This window comes from Vanessa tameamea, chromosome 4 (genome assembly GCF_037043105.1).
Source record: "Vanessa tameamea isolate UH-Manoa-2023 chromosome 4, ilVanTame1 primary haplotype, whole genome shotgun sequence".
NCBI classification, from domain to species: Eukaryota; Metazoa; Arthropoda; class Insecta; order Lepidoptera; family Nymphalidae; genus Vanessa; species Vanessa tameamea.
This window is the reverse complement of record NC_087312.1, coordinates 4,655,107-4,671,719: the sequence shown is the minus strand read 5'-3', so window position 1 is coordinate 4,671,719 and position 16,613 is coordinate 4,655,107. Positions and strand designations below refer to the sequence as shown.

The 16,613-nt window shown below is 31.6% G+C and overlaps 3 protein-coding genes across 7 annotated transcripts; 1 reads left to right on the top strand and 2 right to left on the bottom strand.

The window, feature by feature from the left end:
- Nucleotides 1-10: 10 nt before the first annotated feature.
- LOC113394637 (tubulin polyglutamylase complex subunit 2) lies at nucleotides 11-5,200 on the top strand. Its single transcript, XM_064220749.1, has 5 exons — nucleotides 11-134; nucleotides 3,091-3,255; nucleotides 3,552-3,733; nucleotides 4,145-4,318; nucleotides 4,889-5,200. Exons 1-5 carry the CDS (start codon nucleotides 59-61, stop codon nucleotides 5,048-5,050), a joined length of 759 nt encoding a protein of 252 aa, XP_064076819.1. The 5' UTR covers nucleotides 11-58; the 3' UTR covers nucleotides 5,051-5,200.
- LOC113394631 (tRNA-dihydrouridine(47) synthase [NAD(P)(+)]-like) lies at nucleotides 136-2,223 on the bottom strand. The gene has a single exon (XM_026632023.2). It carries the CDS (start codon nucleotides 1,970-1,972, stop codon nucleotides 185-187), a length of 1,788 nt encoding a protein of 595 aa, XP_026487808.2. The 5' UTR covers nucleotides 1,973-2,223; the 3' UTR covers nucleotides 136-184.
- Nucleotides 5,192-16,613, bottom strand: Vari (varicose). Of its 5 annotated transcripts, XM_064220741.1 has the most exons (12): nucleotides 16,406-16,612; nucleotides 11,197-11,297; nucleotides 10,248-10,397; nucleotides 9,822-10,022; nucleotides 9,406-9,636; nucleotides 9,224-9,322; nucleotides 8,976-9,134; nucleotides 8,334-8,544; nucleotides 7,980-8,150; nucleotides 7,632-7,777; nucleotides 7,264-7,338; nucleotides 5,192-7,028 (listed from the first exon to the last, which is right to left on the bottom strand). In XM_064220741.1, exons 1-12 carry the CDS (start codon nucleotides 16,485-16,487, stop codon nucleotides 6,852-6,854), a joined length of 1,803 nt encoding a protein of 600 aa, XP_064076811.1. In that variant the 5' UTR covers nucleotides 16,488-16,612; the 3' UTR covers nucleotides 5,192-6,851. The 5 variants fall into 5 exon arrangements, with proteins under 5 accessions (XP_064076811.1, XP_026487810.2, XP_064076813.1 ...); XM_026632025.2 differs by lacking the exon at nucleotides 7,264-7,338 and having other exon boundaries at nucleotides 16,406-16,613; XM_064220743.1 differs by lacking the exons at nucleotides 11,197-11,297; nucleotides 16,406-16,612 and adding an exon at nucleotides 10,758-10,776.

The following is a 16,613-nucleotide window of genomic DNA, read 5'->3' as shown; positions in this document are numbered from 1 at the left end:
TAGACAACTATTGACAGATCAATAAAGTACAATAATTTATATCACCAAAAAAGTTGTAATGAGTTTTTGTGTTGATTTAGTGTCTGAAGATTCCTTTTACGAAAATATAACATTGGGGATAACCAAAGTCTTAGGTAATAAAAGTAATTTTTAATTCAAATAACAACAAAATATAATATACCAATCATTGATAAGAATTAGCTTTGTGTTTAGGCAAAAATTGAAATCCATCAGGAACTGGACCTAGTAACATTTCACTAATCTTTACCCAGTCAGCGCAGTTTCCAGATGCCATTAAAGTTTCTAAATCATTGCGACCAAAGTACAATGGAGGCCTTTCATTAATTTTTTGGGGAGGTCTTTCTAGCAATCCAACAGGTATATAGCGATATAAAAATGAAAGCCACTCAAGTAGAAAGCGTCTTGTATTTTCTACACCTTGTGTGTCTGAACCCCAATGCTCTAAACCAAAATTAGTGAATTTTTTGATTATATCAAATCTTTCATTACTGCTAATGTCCCACAATTTCTGTTCCTTTATTTCTGTAAATATCCATGGCTTTATTAATGCACCTCTACCAATCATGACACCTTGAACTGTTGGAGCTACTTCTCTTCTGTATACATAGTCTTCATAACTTAGAATATCACCATTACCAAAAACAGGACAAGGTGAAACTATTTTAGCACAAGATTCTATATAATCCCAATCAGCTAATTTTGTATATCTTGCTTCTCTAGACCTGCCATGTAGTGTTATTAGAGCAGCACCCCAATTTACTACTTTTGGAATAATATTATGTGCTATTTTTTTATCTTGGTATATACCAGTCCGCATTTTTACAGTAAATGGTATATTTAATAGACTTGAAGCACTTCTAACTGATGCTTCTAAAGCAGGCATTCTGTGCATCATCCCACTGCCTCCACCTTTCTTATAAATTAAATCTATTGGACATCCAAGATTGAGGTCAATAAAATCTAATTCTGTATTTTCTTGCAACAATTGAGCTACTTTTGCAATTCCATAAGCATTGTTACCACATATTTGAGCTCCAAATATATCTTCTGATTCATGTCTTTTAACCAGTGCCCATTCTTGTTTTAGACCTTTTAATAAAGATTCACATAATGCCATTTCACCACATGTGATATCAGCTCCGAATTGTTTGCAAATTCTTCTAAATGGTAAATTACCTACAGTAGTTAGAGGACTAAGAAATAATTTATTTTGCCAATCAATTTTCTTTTTTTCTCTTGGCAATAACTTAATCATATCATCATCAATAACTGCCCCACTTTGGCTAATGATTGCATCATTCTCTATTGTTGAATTATTAGTGTCACTTTCAATGTCTTTTTTGTCAGATTTATTCTTGGTATCCAGAGATTTAACCAATTTTTCAGCTAGAGAAAATTCATATTTTCTTTTTTGTAAACTTATTTGTAGTGATTGTTGTAAGGAATTTTTAACATCTTCTTTCCAGGTGCTTATTTTAGTTTCATCAATAATGTTAAGTCCATCTTTTGTTGTATGCCCGGAACCAAATCGACATGTAATTCCTCTAGGGCACCTGCCTCGAATGTTAAATAAATGACATACATCACCTAAATCTTGTTGTTTTGAGTTTAAGTACTCGATGGGATTATGAATGTATTTGCACTTTGTAAACTGACATGGCTTAATCTCATCTTTGGAAATATTATTTATGATGGTTGGGCATGGTTTACTTTGTTTATCATCTTGAAATGTTTTTGGTCTTGCTTTGTTTTGGCCTCGTCTTTTAACCTTACATTTATCACTGGACGCATCCCCATTTTCATCACCTCGGAGCTTTTTAGATTCAATATCGTCATCTTCACTTAATTTACGCTTATTAATTATTTCAGTTTTTACTATTTTATTTTTATCTTGCTTCTGAATTATGAATTCTTTTTTTATATCACAAACGCCAGCATTAGGATTTGTCATTATTTATTATATTATTTAAAATATATAAGTTTTTTACAGATAAGTAACGATTGTCATAATCTATACAAATGAAATATTAACGTAGAGGTTATGTTATTATCATTCATAAATAATCTCATAAAATTACAGTTAATATAATACTGCTGACTAATGTTATAAACAAATCGGATATTTAGTGTACATTGCAATCGCCTACAGAATATTTTATACAGAATATTTAAACATAATTGCCCATGTGTTGTACCACGGTCTACGACTTGTCAAAGTTGATAACAAAACTGACTTCAAAAATTCAAACTGTCAACTTGTCAAGTGGCAAAAATAGATTTTTTCAATTTTATAATTTTATGGACCAAAAACATAATTTCGATTTTAGAAATCGACCGATTTAAGTGATCTTATTTCAGTAATTAAAATTAACATTTTAATTAAAATACAGTTTGGATTAGTAGATTTGAAAATAATTTCCAACTGTTTGGAATTATTTTTAATTATTTTTAGTGTCCAAGTTATTTTATTAAATTTGGTTCAATAATCGATTCAACTAAAATTTACGCTGTAAGCAGTATTCTCGCAAAGAGAAAAAATATATACAACCATTGCCTCACTCAAAGTCATACTATAAAATAGTTACATATCTACTCTAAAAGAAACCTTATTAATATGCCGGAATTGAACTTTTGACTACATCGGCGTAGATAGTATTATATGTAAAAAATTAATAGTGTTTTTCTTTTTGCTAAACTAAGTCTCCCTTAATTTGCTTGTCAGCTCTCCTTGATTTAGACGGTAACCTATTATCCTACCATGAGTTGCCTGTATCTCCAGCTCCACTTTACACTTATTGTCCACTATGTGGCTTGAGGGCGTTCTTTGACTTAATTTTTATCCTTTATTGCTAAAGCCACACTTAACGATATACTTAATTTTGTTGGATAACAACACATCAGTATCCAGAACCGATCAGACCATCACATTCGACTCTCAAGAATCTTGTCAACTATAGTTGTGACCTTGTGCTCCTCTGATAAACTTTGTCAATATTTAATTATAATGTAGTATATAATATGGTATACCCAAATAGAAAAGATTATATTTAAAACAAAACATTATTTTAGAGTCCGATTCAAGAATATCTAATGTTGTCGTTGAACGTCGCCCACCATGCGATCGTGTGGCGCTTTCAAATTGGGAACAGAGGCATTCTGCTGCATTACCAGAAGATTTGCGTAATTTTTATGCTTCGACAGATGGCTTTGAATTATCTTGGCGCTATAAATACTCAGGAAAGCAACTTTTTATATTTTATTTTATTTATAATGTAAACGGACAAAGGGCTAACATGTAATTATTTAATTGGTCATTTCTGCCTCTTGATGTCAGTGTAAAAATATTTAAAGAGTACATTGATACACTACCTCCTTCACCATCCGAATGAGAACACCTCAAAAACAAACCAACCAACATACCAGGCGTTATTGCTTGGTAGTATTTTTAGTTGTATTAAGCTGGTAGTAGATAGTTAAGATGACAAAACCGAGATCGTTATTATTTTATTTAAAATGTTGAATATTCATTGCAGCGGATGAAATATTGTCTGTTGGATCTATACGAGTAAATGCTTTAAATGATTTGTGTTTGACTTCTGCACTTAAAGATCTATTAGATTTTTCACTTACACGTGCAAATAGTGGTCCTCGTCCGGTACTGAATACTAAAAGTAAGGTCTTCGAACTAGACAACTGCAGAAATATAGGAAAGGTAAAATAGTAGTGAATATTTTTTGTTTATTTATTGAAATAGATTTGATTTTAAGTATAATTTGAATGTTTCAATTATCTCCATTATGAATCTCCTGTTGATATGTTCCAAATTGATTTATATTTCACAGCATTAAGCGGTCGTGTCATCGTATTTAATTTTTTTTTAATGATAGAGGTGGCAAACGAGCAGGAGGCTCACCTGATGGAAAGTGACTACCACCGCCCATGGACATCTGCAACACCGGGGGGGCTTGCAGGTGCGTCTATATTCGCTCGTCATCAAATCATTATAATATGTAGATTCACGCATAAAACTGATTACAACAGTAATATAAAATATATATATATATATATTATATAATATATTGGTGTATACTAAAGGATTTTGCAGAAGACATATAACTTTCAGGTGTGCTTGATATATACCGGTGGATGTTGGTCTATATGGCTTGCAACAAGAGAGGGGTCATGGGGTTGGTTAGCGCATTCCTTTACCCATTATTTTAGAATGGCTCTCGTTCATCTCGGTCTTCCAGGTTGGCAGGCGGCCTTTGCTAACCTGCCACTAATACCATGGGCGGAGGTAATGTATGATATTAAAAGGGTCCGTTATTTAAATAAGTTTCAAACCCAAGCAGTACAAAAAGTTAATTTCAGGTTTCAAATGATTTGACAAAAATGCTACATTAAACACTCAACAACTGTGTTTAGTTTAATTTCCTACGGATCCCTACTAGATACTGCAATGTTTAGAGATGGTCTTAGCCAAATTTAAATAAACTATTAATAACCGTTTTCTATTTCCTATTGATGTTCTTTTATAGCCTGACGTTTTTGTATAGGAATATGTTGAATATTCCTGGTCTTGTTTTAATATTAAAGCGATATTTGAGCCGAAAGGGCCTAGTAGTTAGCACATCTGAATGTGCACATCGAAATCTGTGGGTTCAAGCTCGGCCAACCACTGAATTTTCATGTGCTTAATTTGTGTTTATAATTCATCTCTAACTTAACCTTACCTTCTCTACTTACTTTACTTTCCTTTAAAGATACACCATAAAGTATTATTACTGATTTGAATGGAACTGAATATGAAGACCAAATCAGTTTGTTCTTTTTATATTGTTTACCCAAAATAATAAAATGATTACAGCAATTATTTCTTCTGTTGGCGCCGCATCTTTTGGAGAAAACAGAAAATGAACAAAATGTAATCTCTACTAGCAATGAGACTGGTTTTAACCACATCGACCCAACCATTTTTAAGACTTCAGTGCGTCATCACAAGAATACTTCACGTCCATCAAACCCATAGTCTTCAAAATTTTCATATGATTTGGCATATATTCAATAAAAATTGATTATTGCAGTTTCAAGAATATGATGTTTTATTATTTAATTTGGCAAAGAATAAAATAAACATGGCGTAAATGTAATAGCGAAAATAAAATAAAGCTTAAACTTACATATTAATGTATATTGAATATCCTCGATACAATAAAATTTACAGCTAATTAACAAAATAAAATGGACGGAATGTAAAATCCTTATGAAATTCAAGCTAATATTACAATAAGAATATCTATGGTATATAAGTTCTTAACATTAGCAGATCGCAGTTAATTAATAAAAAAACTATAAGCATTCGAACTATTTATCCATATTTTCATAGCTTCATAATTTGCAGTGAGAGATTAATTTAAAAAATAATAAGTGATGTGTCTTTGTAATACAAAATCTTATTTTACTAGTGGCAACTTAATTCGTAAATACAAAAATAACTAACTGAGACATCTTTTTAATTATTCAATAGTTTGTGAAAGTGTGTGTTTATAATTAAATGCATTACATTCCTTGCGAATGATCGCCCTACAATTACATAAACTTAGAACCTTTTTACACACCTAAAATACTCATTACCTATAGTTACTTAAGTAACAGATAACTATAGCCTATTCCAATCCAAGAAGGAGTTGATATAAATAAACCTTCCATTTACTTATTCCATGCGATTTGCTGAAAGCTGCTATATATTATGCACTACAAAAAATACTTAATTAATACATCTTTATTTATCCAAACATCCGATAGCAACTTCGCCGACATTTAAAACGCCATTTTAGCGCCAAATACATAATGAATATCATAGATAATTAAAATCTCGCTTCAATACAATCTTATGGTTATTTTTTTTTTATTCCTTCTGTAGTTGGAATAAGCTTATATATCCAGGTGGGACTTAATTTTGAACACTTTAAAGACATTGTGATTATAATCGGGTGGTTCAAGATACTTTGTATAGAGATTATGAGAACATTTACATTTGTAATGGTAACAATTTTCCTATGGAAGGGTATATTAAGAAATAAAATTATTGGAATGATTATTACCAGTTATGTTAAAGCAGTTGCGACTGCGGTTTATTTATATCTCGATAAGATTCGAGTAAAAACTAAGTTAAACTTAAAATATAATGAGATTACTTGATCTAAAATAGTTGATATAAGGTTTTATACAACCATGTGATGATAAAAATTTTATTAAATAATTTATTTATTATTTGAAATATATAGTTTTCAATGAAAAAATAAATATAATGTATACAAACTGTTAATAAAAATGTAAATATATATATTTATATATATGTGTGTATTACATATTTATTAAAGTAGTTCTTTGTGATTGTTTCGTGATGAATAACAGATACATTGTTTTAAGGGTAGTGCTTAGTTGAAAGATCATTGTTGCAATTGAATCATGTAAATGTAACTTTTTTTTGTGATTACTAAATTTTGCTTATAGTAAATTTTATCGTCTATATAAATTCGTATTGTGATGTTGTATTTTACACGAATTTACAATAGTCGAATAGCGCGATTTTATAAATTGACCACTATGTGCATTTCTCATAATGATATTGGTATAATATTCTATTATATATTGTTGTGATAGATCAGTGTAATATCAAGTATAAGAATAATTTTATCTTCAAAGCTGTCAATGTAACATTTGCTCAAAACGTTCTAAATGCAATTGGCTCAACTCCTAATATTCGAAAATATCAACTACTTAGCGTCATAGAAGTGTACTACGTCGTATTCGTTGCTACGGGTGGCTCAGTAGATCCAGGTGACGGGCACCCACTGGTGGTCGGTGGACAGCGAGTGCAGCGCGTCCATGAGGCGCGCGTGCGTGGTGTCCGAGTTGCTGTTGGTGAGCACCAGGTCGATGTACTTCTCGTACTGCCGCTGGATGCGCGCGCTGTCTTCTAGCGTCTGTTTCATGTCTTCTTCCTGTGAATTACATCGTCTCAGTCGGGTCGTTTTTACGCTCATTCAACCATTAAACCCGAACACGGTACAATCCGAAGTGTTGTAGTGTAGCAGTATTATTGATGAGTCTGTGGTACCGGATGGGCTTGAGTAAAGCTTATCACCAGTAGTTACTTGAGAGGTGCTAAGAACGATGACAGCTAGTTAGAGAAAGTTTGACAGGTAAATATGAAAATAAAAATGTAATCTAATTTACCTCATAGAGTGACGCGAGCGACTCCAGCGTGCGCGCGCGCCTCGAGCTGTAGCGGATGGAGCTCTGCCGATCGAACTACACGGCGCATGCGCAACCGTCACGAACATAAAAGTTTACATCTACTTCAAACATGCCATAAAATAAAGTAGCATGTTTATATATTTAAAAACAAAAGGTAGTTGGTAAATAATCTATCAATAAGATGTCTATACTAACAAAACTCTTCTATATAATCTACAAACTCAAATTTGTATATATGAATAAATTTTATACATGCTATACATTATAAGGACTAGATACTTTTATTGTTAAATTTCCATATATGAATGTCATTCATTAGTTTGTTTATAAAGTGAACTTGTTTTTACCGTTAAGTTGCGGTTGGAGGCGTATGTGAGATTGCGTAACTGTTCGATGCCCGGTGCTGAGATCATGACTACGTACGGTAAAAACTCGCTGCTGTTGTGTAGAAGTTTGAGTGATTGCGGAGCGCAGTCCAGTATACACATTTTACCTATTTAACATTTTGAACAGAGGATCAATTATAACATAAAAACTTTTAATGTAAATCTATAGTATTATTTTTTTTATCTCAAGTCTAATAGTTAATAGAGGAGTGGACTGTAGTGTTGTAATGAGAAAAGGAAGGTAGTGTTATTTGAATTGTTTATTTTAATAGGAGTCTTGTAGTTTTCTTATTCAAGAAAAAAAATTACCTTCTTTAATAACAGCTCTTATGGAGTCTAAATGAGTTCCATAGAGATGTCCATTGTGTTCGCCGTACTCTAGAAAGCGTCCCGCGTGGGCATCGCGTTCCATCTCCTCGCGCGACACGAACCAATACGACATGCCATTCTCTTCGAGGGGGCGAGGTGGACGCGACGTATCTGTAAATATATTCATAATGAAATATAATTATTCAATCTTTTTTCTGTATATGGAATACGAAAATTGAGTAATTTTTAAAATTAATATTTTATTTTTTGAAGCATATGAATATTTGGCTCAAATGTATCTATTTTCGCCAAGGAAAACTCCCAATTTTCTTGAAAAACAGTATCGGAACTCACGCGGCACGACGGCCCCGAAGCGGTCGGGCTGGTCCTGTATGAGGCGGTTCTTGAGCGTGCGGCGGCCCACGCCGCGCGTGCCCACGAGCGCCAGCACGCGGCGCAGGAAGGGCGGCGTGCGCGCCACCTCCTCGTACAGCGCCAGCTCCGCGCCCTCCAGCTGCACGCTCGAGCGCGACTCGTAGACGAACTTCTTTTTCTTCTTAGATATCTAGAATTCGTGTATGTTTGTTAGTACTATCCGACTGCCATGATGATGATGAGTAGATGTTCTGGTAACGTACGAGATAAAAATCGTAAATTAATTTATTTATTAGAATTCAAAAATTTAACCTAACGCAATAAAACATATTTAGTCATCAAATAAATGAACTGATGTCGGATTATATTTTAACAAGGTCTTTGATGTCCTCCTGATTTATGGTGCACAAGTGACCGTAAACACCTGTGCACTGCCTATTCCCTTGCTCTCATGCTCAGATGGCAAATCCAGACACAGGACCAAAGACTTCATGAGCTGTCCGAGGCACGGTATGTAAACTTAGAGATTATTGCCTGTGTTTGAACCCATTCTTCAGTTAAGATATACATGTTCTAACCATGAGGACATCTTAGAACCTATAAAAATTAAAATACACTTACTCTAGCTCCACATATACTAATTTTGTGAACAAAATCAGCCTCAGGTGGTACATAAGCTTTTCGCCTCTCTTCTAACTCAGGCGATGGAACTAAACCTACTACATCAGGTTTATCCACATGGCTTGCCTGCCACCAGTTAGGATCTCTTCTATCAGAGACCTATGAAAAAAAAAAACCATAATTATAATAATAAAATCTAGCCAAAAAAACTTTAATTTAAATATAACAATAATAATATATTGACTTACTTGTAAAATATCACCTTTCTTAAATTCTAATCCAATCTCCTTACAAGGTAATAATGTATCTTCAGAGGGATCATAATCAAATAAGGCTCTCATATAACACTGAAAATTAAACATAATTATTTAAAATACCCTATGATAATGTTATACCAATAAACTTTTTATTTGTCTAATGTTTGACTTACACTTAATTTATTAGTTAATTGAGCATTCTTTTCTTTAAGGTTAGGGCCAACCTTGAGTGTTACTCTATCATTTGGCTTAGAAACAGCTTCCTTTAGCTGGTCTTCGGTATTTATTTGTACTCCATCCACCTCTAGCAACACATCCCCTACACTGAGCAGTGCTTGCTTTGCTGCAGCACTGCCAGCTAGGATTCTAGCTACTATCAACTGACCATGTTCATCAGTTGTAACCTAAAATGAAAAAATGACTTACAGTATTATTGTTAATTAATTTAACTATATCTTTATGAATATAATCCATAAAATATAAGAAATTGGTAATAAATATTTATCTCGTACAATCATACATAATTCTAGTAAAGATTGTTGAGTTTGAGTTTTTTATGTGATATGCCTAAGATATTATCAGTACTTACCGTTAAACCCAATGGTTGCCCAGGTACTTTTCTAAGCCCTACAACTTTAATAGTCTCCACTGGCATGTCTCCGTTGTGGTCTGGACTTAAATCTAGGCTTTCAGCTACGTCTTTCTGTTCTTCTTTTAAAGTTTTCTCATCAATCCCAGAACCACGCTCAAGCCAAATTTTCCCAATTTGATCATGAGCATCAATCAGTGCCTATTTAAAAGACTAAATATTTAAGATGTAAATAAATATTTAATAACATTACGTCTTAGGTATAAAACAAAGGTATTCTTGAGTTGGATTTTACATAAATACAATAAATTTCACAGGACTATATTATAAATTCACTTGTCCTTCATTGTTAAGTATGATTGGACTATAGGCTTTAAGTACAACGAATTAGCTATTTGGCAAGCTGATTGTAAGTGAAATTCTTACCTTGAAGTGAACTCGGGACAACAATATAGCTAGTTCAGCTTGTTCGATAGTCCGTATGTTGTTGCCACGATATTCACTGAGAGACTTTATTATGTTTACATTATCCAGGGAGACTGGCTTAACGATTAAGTCCTCTTCCGAATCGATCGCCTGTAACATCAACACGTACACTAAGACCCACATAAAATTTAAAACTTTGTTTTAAGCATAAAGATTTTACAATAAAAAGGATGAAACAAAAAACAGGCTTAGGCGTGGCACTTGTTTATTTCATAATTTTGAATGAAAACTTTTATTTTAAACACACAACATACCACAATATTTGAAAATAACTATAAAAATATATAAAAAATATGATAAAATTATTCTGTATATTTAAATAAATTCATTTTTAACGAATAAATTGGCCAATATATATGTACACACCCACTCAGTTTCTCATTGGAAATTCGTTTGCGTGTTGCGTGTTTTTGTTTGAGTGTATATTCATTGTAAAAATATAATTCATACCCTATTACGTTTTCATAGAGCTGAAAATTCATTTCGAATACGACAGTCGACACAGTAATTATGACACAGAAATGATATTATCAATGTTCCGTGTCTGTCAAAAGTAGCTTTGAGGAACAGATAAAAAATAGTATGGCTTCACTTTTATAACTAAGAACTGAATAGAATAATGTTTTAGAAGCTTGTTAAAATTATTGTTATTACAAATTTACAATATAAAATAAATTCATTATTTTCGGATTTAGTGTCAGCTGAATTAAGGTAAAGCTAATCTATTTAGATATGAATAGAATTACACACTGACTGATGAATAGAGTGACACTTTTGCGTCAACAAATTGTCCATCTGTCTTTCTTTAATAAATAAAGTCTCCACTATAAAAGATGTATTGTTTGATAGTGATGATGATGATGATTAATTTACCATTTATAATACTTACTCCATACTTTCTAGCAAAATCGGGGCTTTCTACTATGCTTTTTAAAAATATTACTTCATGATTTGACAGATCTTCTTCTGGCTGCGATTCTTCTTGTATTTCTATAGAAACGAACAGTAGATTATTGTTAATATTGCTTGATGATAAAGTACCAATAATGTATATATACAGTAACTATTACCCTGTACATAAATAAAACATGCGTGAAATAAGATTTTATGAAGGAGTTTTATTAAAAAAGAAATCCATATAAAAGATTATATACTGTAAAAGATTGTACTCTTTTATTACAAATAAAATCTCGGAAATAAAATAGCGACTTAAACTGTTTGAGAACATTATTTTTTGTCAATTTTCCAATTCTATATTTAGAAATGTGTCTGGAATCGATCATTTGAATCCCAAAGTAAGCCTTGTCTCTTGTATTTGTTTCGAAAATAATAACAGTCAACAGAGAATCTATGTGTTTTTTTATCAAGCATAAATATTTTTATTTATATAAAAGTTTGTAGCTGATGTAAAATGGAAGAAGTAGTGCTAACAGTTACTTTTAAGCATGTCTGTGATCAAGTCAATTTACTTTATGGCATTTTATAGTTCATTTCATTAACACTAAAATTAAATTTAACGTCTTGAAATCCTTATTAATTCTTACAACTTTGGAGATATTTTTTTTTTATTTATGTTCTTCTCATGTGGTGGTGGATTCCAATTATTAATAGTCATAAGTGTACAAAAAATGTTTCTCCCAATGTAATAGCACTGCGTGGCCAATTGGCATAGCTTCAAATTTGTTAAAAAGAAAGTTATATGATGTCCTGATATCGGTATATAAGGGTAATGTTATCGTTCTTCAAAATCTCTTCTTTTGGTAAACGAAAGAGTTGAACATACAGACATTTATAGACATTTATAGTACCTAAAATACATTTTTATATGAATATTATTTCGTTGTCAAAATGAAATTTGATTGAGGAGATATTATGGTTATCCAACAATTAGCCCTATGATGATACAAATTGATTTGTTTTAATCAATATGTTTTAATAATATTTCAATGTACTTTTTGAATGCCAAGAGATGGGGTGTCAAATACATGCACCTCCAAATTGTCTCGAATTAAATCATTGAGAAAGTATACTGAACATTAGCAGGGCCAACCAAAGCCAAACAAACAGTTTTGTAAGATGGAAAACAAGTGGACCCACTTGTTTTCCACGTCCAGTTGTAAAGTCATCCGGCGCATATAAATATGTAGACTAATACAATTCAGCTCCTTCTTTACATTTTATTAGTTATTGTTTATCTAGTGGCTAGCTTTAAGGGCGTACATCCTAAAGTCCTGAGTTGAAACTATAGGTGGGACCATTAAAAATGTATTGGGTATATAAAAAGTTTTGGGTTATTGGTCGAAATTCTCTATATCAGCACGGTGTCCAAAAATTTACAGTGTCAATATTCCCATGATCTTGAAAACACCTAAAACCGTTGGTCCTGCGGCCTTTCCTTTCGTGTCAAAATCGCTGGTTCATTCGGATTATGAGACCTCTCTTAAGTTCGTGTACAATTAATAGCTGCAGTAATCGGTCAGGGGGACATGATCCTATCGTACACAATTATGTGAAGAATGAACTGGGATATTGTTAGGTATTTTGTTGAATATCTAAACCACTTTCATAAAAATCAATGAATAAAATCGGTTAGATTTTTTCACCACACATACGTTTCACATTTCAGTTAATCGAATTGCTTTCAAGTTAAATTAGTACAAAAGCATACATATTGATGCCTTATAGCATTAATAGATTTTAAATATTGCGTTTGATAAAATTTATATTGTAAAGGCTCTAGAATATATCTTTTATATGATACGGAAATTACATTTTTTACATGTTAACTCGGAAATTCTTTTTTGTATCCACCTGTGATACATTATATTACCTCTAACACTTACTTACCTTCCTAATAAAATTATACTTTAGTAATCGGACTCGAAAATAGTCCTTAGAATTATTATAGAGCAAATTTATGCATCGTTACATATTATTCTTGATGCTAGATGATTTTGTACATTTATTACCTATATAATTTTTTAAAGTGAAAACTAAATTTAAGGGTTTAATTAGATTAGTAATAGATAATATAAGTATGTGCCTGCTACTAATGATTCTATTAACTAGCTTCTTAGAATAAGCCGATAACTGCCAACATAACTTATATAAAAACTACGTAAATATATTATAATAAGTATACTTAGTTATTTATAGAGCTATTTAAATTTTTCTTTACTATTGGAAGGAAATACTGGTCTATGAATTCAACTCTTTAGTCACGAATTTTGTGAATTGTCATTTCTTTTCGTTCTGATCAGTTTGTACAATAGAATGTTTCTAATATAGACATTCGATTTGATCTATTTCTAACCACGGTCAGTGTCACTAATAGAAACATGATAGATGTATGATCGGTCTACACGAAAATAGATTCTTATGCTTTATTTTGATTTTGTTTGGTTAGTAGATGCTTTGAACAGTAGACGGAGTCATCTATTTTGAATTTCATCATATCTAATTCATTCTTTCAGATTTTTATATCGATCGATTTAGAATCGATGTTAATTTGACTTTAATGTTCTTATTTATTAGGTATTTATTGTTATTCATATTTCTTATTTATATTTTTTTTTTTACGCGTTGTAAATATACTTATAAGTTATTAACTATTCTAATTGTATGTTATCGATTTTATATACTTTGTTCGGCTTTATTTGACCGCAGTATAAATCTGAGTATAGTTTTATATAAAATTAATATCGAATCAAAATATTTCTCCTCTCGTAATATGTTAAGTACATTTAATTGCAAGCCTCACGATCTTTTTCACATGCGATATAATATATACTATAGCACTCGACTCAATTGTCTAAGCTCATATTTGATTTATTTTAATGAGGAATAAATTTTGATAACATTTAATGTCGCTTTACCGGTTATTTTTAAAATGTTTAAACCTTAAATATAATCGCGTGATTCATTTATAAAATATTAAATGTCAATACTCTAAGAAAGAAGGTTTTAAAATATGAAGAATAGGTCTGGACAATATATATATTATATATATATATATATATATATATATATATATAATAATGACTTCAGGATTTGGCAGTTTTTGGGAAGTACCATGACCGAGAATTTGCTGCCCGACTACATTGACATAATATGATATAATTAAGAAGTCGCAATATGTATATATGTGCATCACAGTAGGCTATGTTCACCACAGGACTATAAATTATCATAATATGGTATTTTAATATTAATCGGATAAGTAATTTTAACTGATAAATACCGAATAAAACAAAATCATCTCTTTACAATATTAACATTATTATGAGATTATGAATATATTGAACTATCGATATAGTTCAATATATTTCTATATTTATATTAACGGGTGTTTGATATAAAACGAAATGGTATTAAAATATATTGATTAATAACAAGTTTAATATTTATAATAAAAAAGAAAAAATAAGGCATACTTGGTTGTACTGCACCAGCATCTACTCCATCGATTATGTGAAATTAGCTTAACATTTATTTACGAAATAGTAGGAATAAAAAAACACTTTGATGAAACATATGTATTTACGAGTAAACCCATTTATAATCAATATCAATATCTCTTTCTTTACAAAGGTAAGTGAGGTCCATCAGAAAGAGTTTAATAAATGTCGCAGTCACGATCTTTTTGTATTTTAAATATCTAAAATTGTACCAAACTATGAATGTTCAAATGCTGTATTATAGCTTTATAGCTAAGGTAAGTTAAGTATATGTTTAATGATAAATAATAAAACTGAGTTTCTCGCTGATTTTTATCGGTGGAATTTACATTCTGAACTTGAACATATAATTTATCTTGTGACAAACTTGTGTATAAGGACATGCTGAAAGATTCTACTTGAATAAAATATTTATGTTTGATTTTGCCAACGCCTGTCTTTTTTGTTGCATCAGCATCATTTTGAGCAGGATTTGCAGGATTTTGAGTAAGTATAACTGGGATAAAGTGTGATGCGAGAGCGTGTGACTGTCCACCGACTGACTATGTCTTTGTTATAATAAATTATACGGATATAAATGATTTTATATAATTTAAATGCCAATATACCTATGACGTCTATATGACTGTTACATAATATTATGTAACTAATAAATTTAAATAACATCTTAAATAATAAGTATTAATTTTATTTAACTAAGGAAAGGAGATTACCGACCGGCGGAAAGTTATCGTAAGCTGCATAATATATTCGGTGAATCATATGCCATGCAAAAAATAACCACATTGCGGAAATACTTAAGCCGTGACATATATTTGCGTGCTACGACTTCTACTAAGTCCCCTAATAATTACAAAATGCAAATTGCACTTGAAAAATATACTTTGAACTTTTATAGTTGAAACAATGAATTAAATGAAATAGTGGCTCTACTTGTAACTTATTTATGAACCTACTTATATTTTGCTTGAAATTAAATTCAAAGAACATGGTAATGTAAAGTAAAATCTTTGAATAGCTTTAATTTGTGCTTTGCCTTCTTTCATTTTATTCGTGTATACTGTACCTACTGTTGTTCAATTGTTTTTTATTGGCTCAGATTTGTTTATTTCACAGTTAAAACGAGTACCAAAGCCAAATAATTAATATACTCACTAAAATTCTGATTGTTTATAGTGATGTAGATTATTTTTCTGTCATGATTTTGTTGATCTTCCATAGATTTTAAAGTTATTGAAGTTTCACGCTTTATGAGCTTTAAAGTTGTAAGTATATATTTAATACTTACAGCGTTAACACTGATAAATCGTGAAACTTAAATAACTTTTAAATTTATAACAGACATGATATAACATTAACATACACGCGAAGTGCAATTTGCACCCATCAGATTTAAGATTAAACTCGTTTAGGGTTTTAAAATTGAAGCTAAACTATTATGTCGATAGTTTGCGAATACATTAAGAGTGAATGCGCAAACAATTTAATGAGGCTCTGCGGATGTCTGGTATGTATCGTGTTTGACATTATGTGTGAAGCGATATTCTATCTACTGAGTGGATTACAATGTTTGAATAGTAATTTATTTCACATTAGATTTGAGGTTAAGTTTATTCACACGCCGATTTGCAAACAACTCACCGTCATCGGGAGGTTTATTGCTGACGAAGTCTCTAAATCCTCGCCAGTTAACTGTGTAACGTCCACTACGTCGCACCATCATTTGGATCACAAGGGGTGCAACAGTAAATAACACGAAAGATTCACCGTGCAAGTCGTGGTATCAGCCGCATATGTAGCAGACGTGCACGACACTCGCGGTTGCGTATACACGTCACGCGGCCGCGCC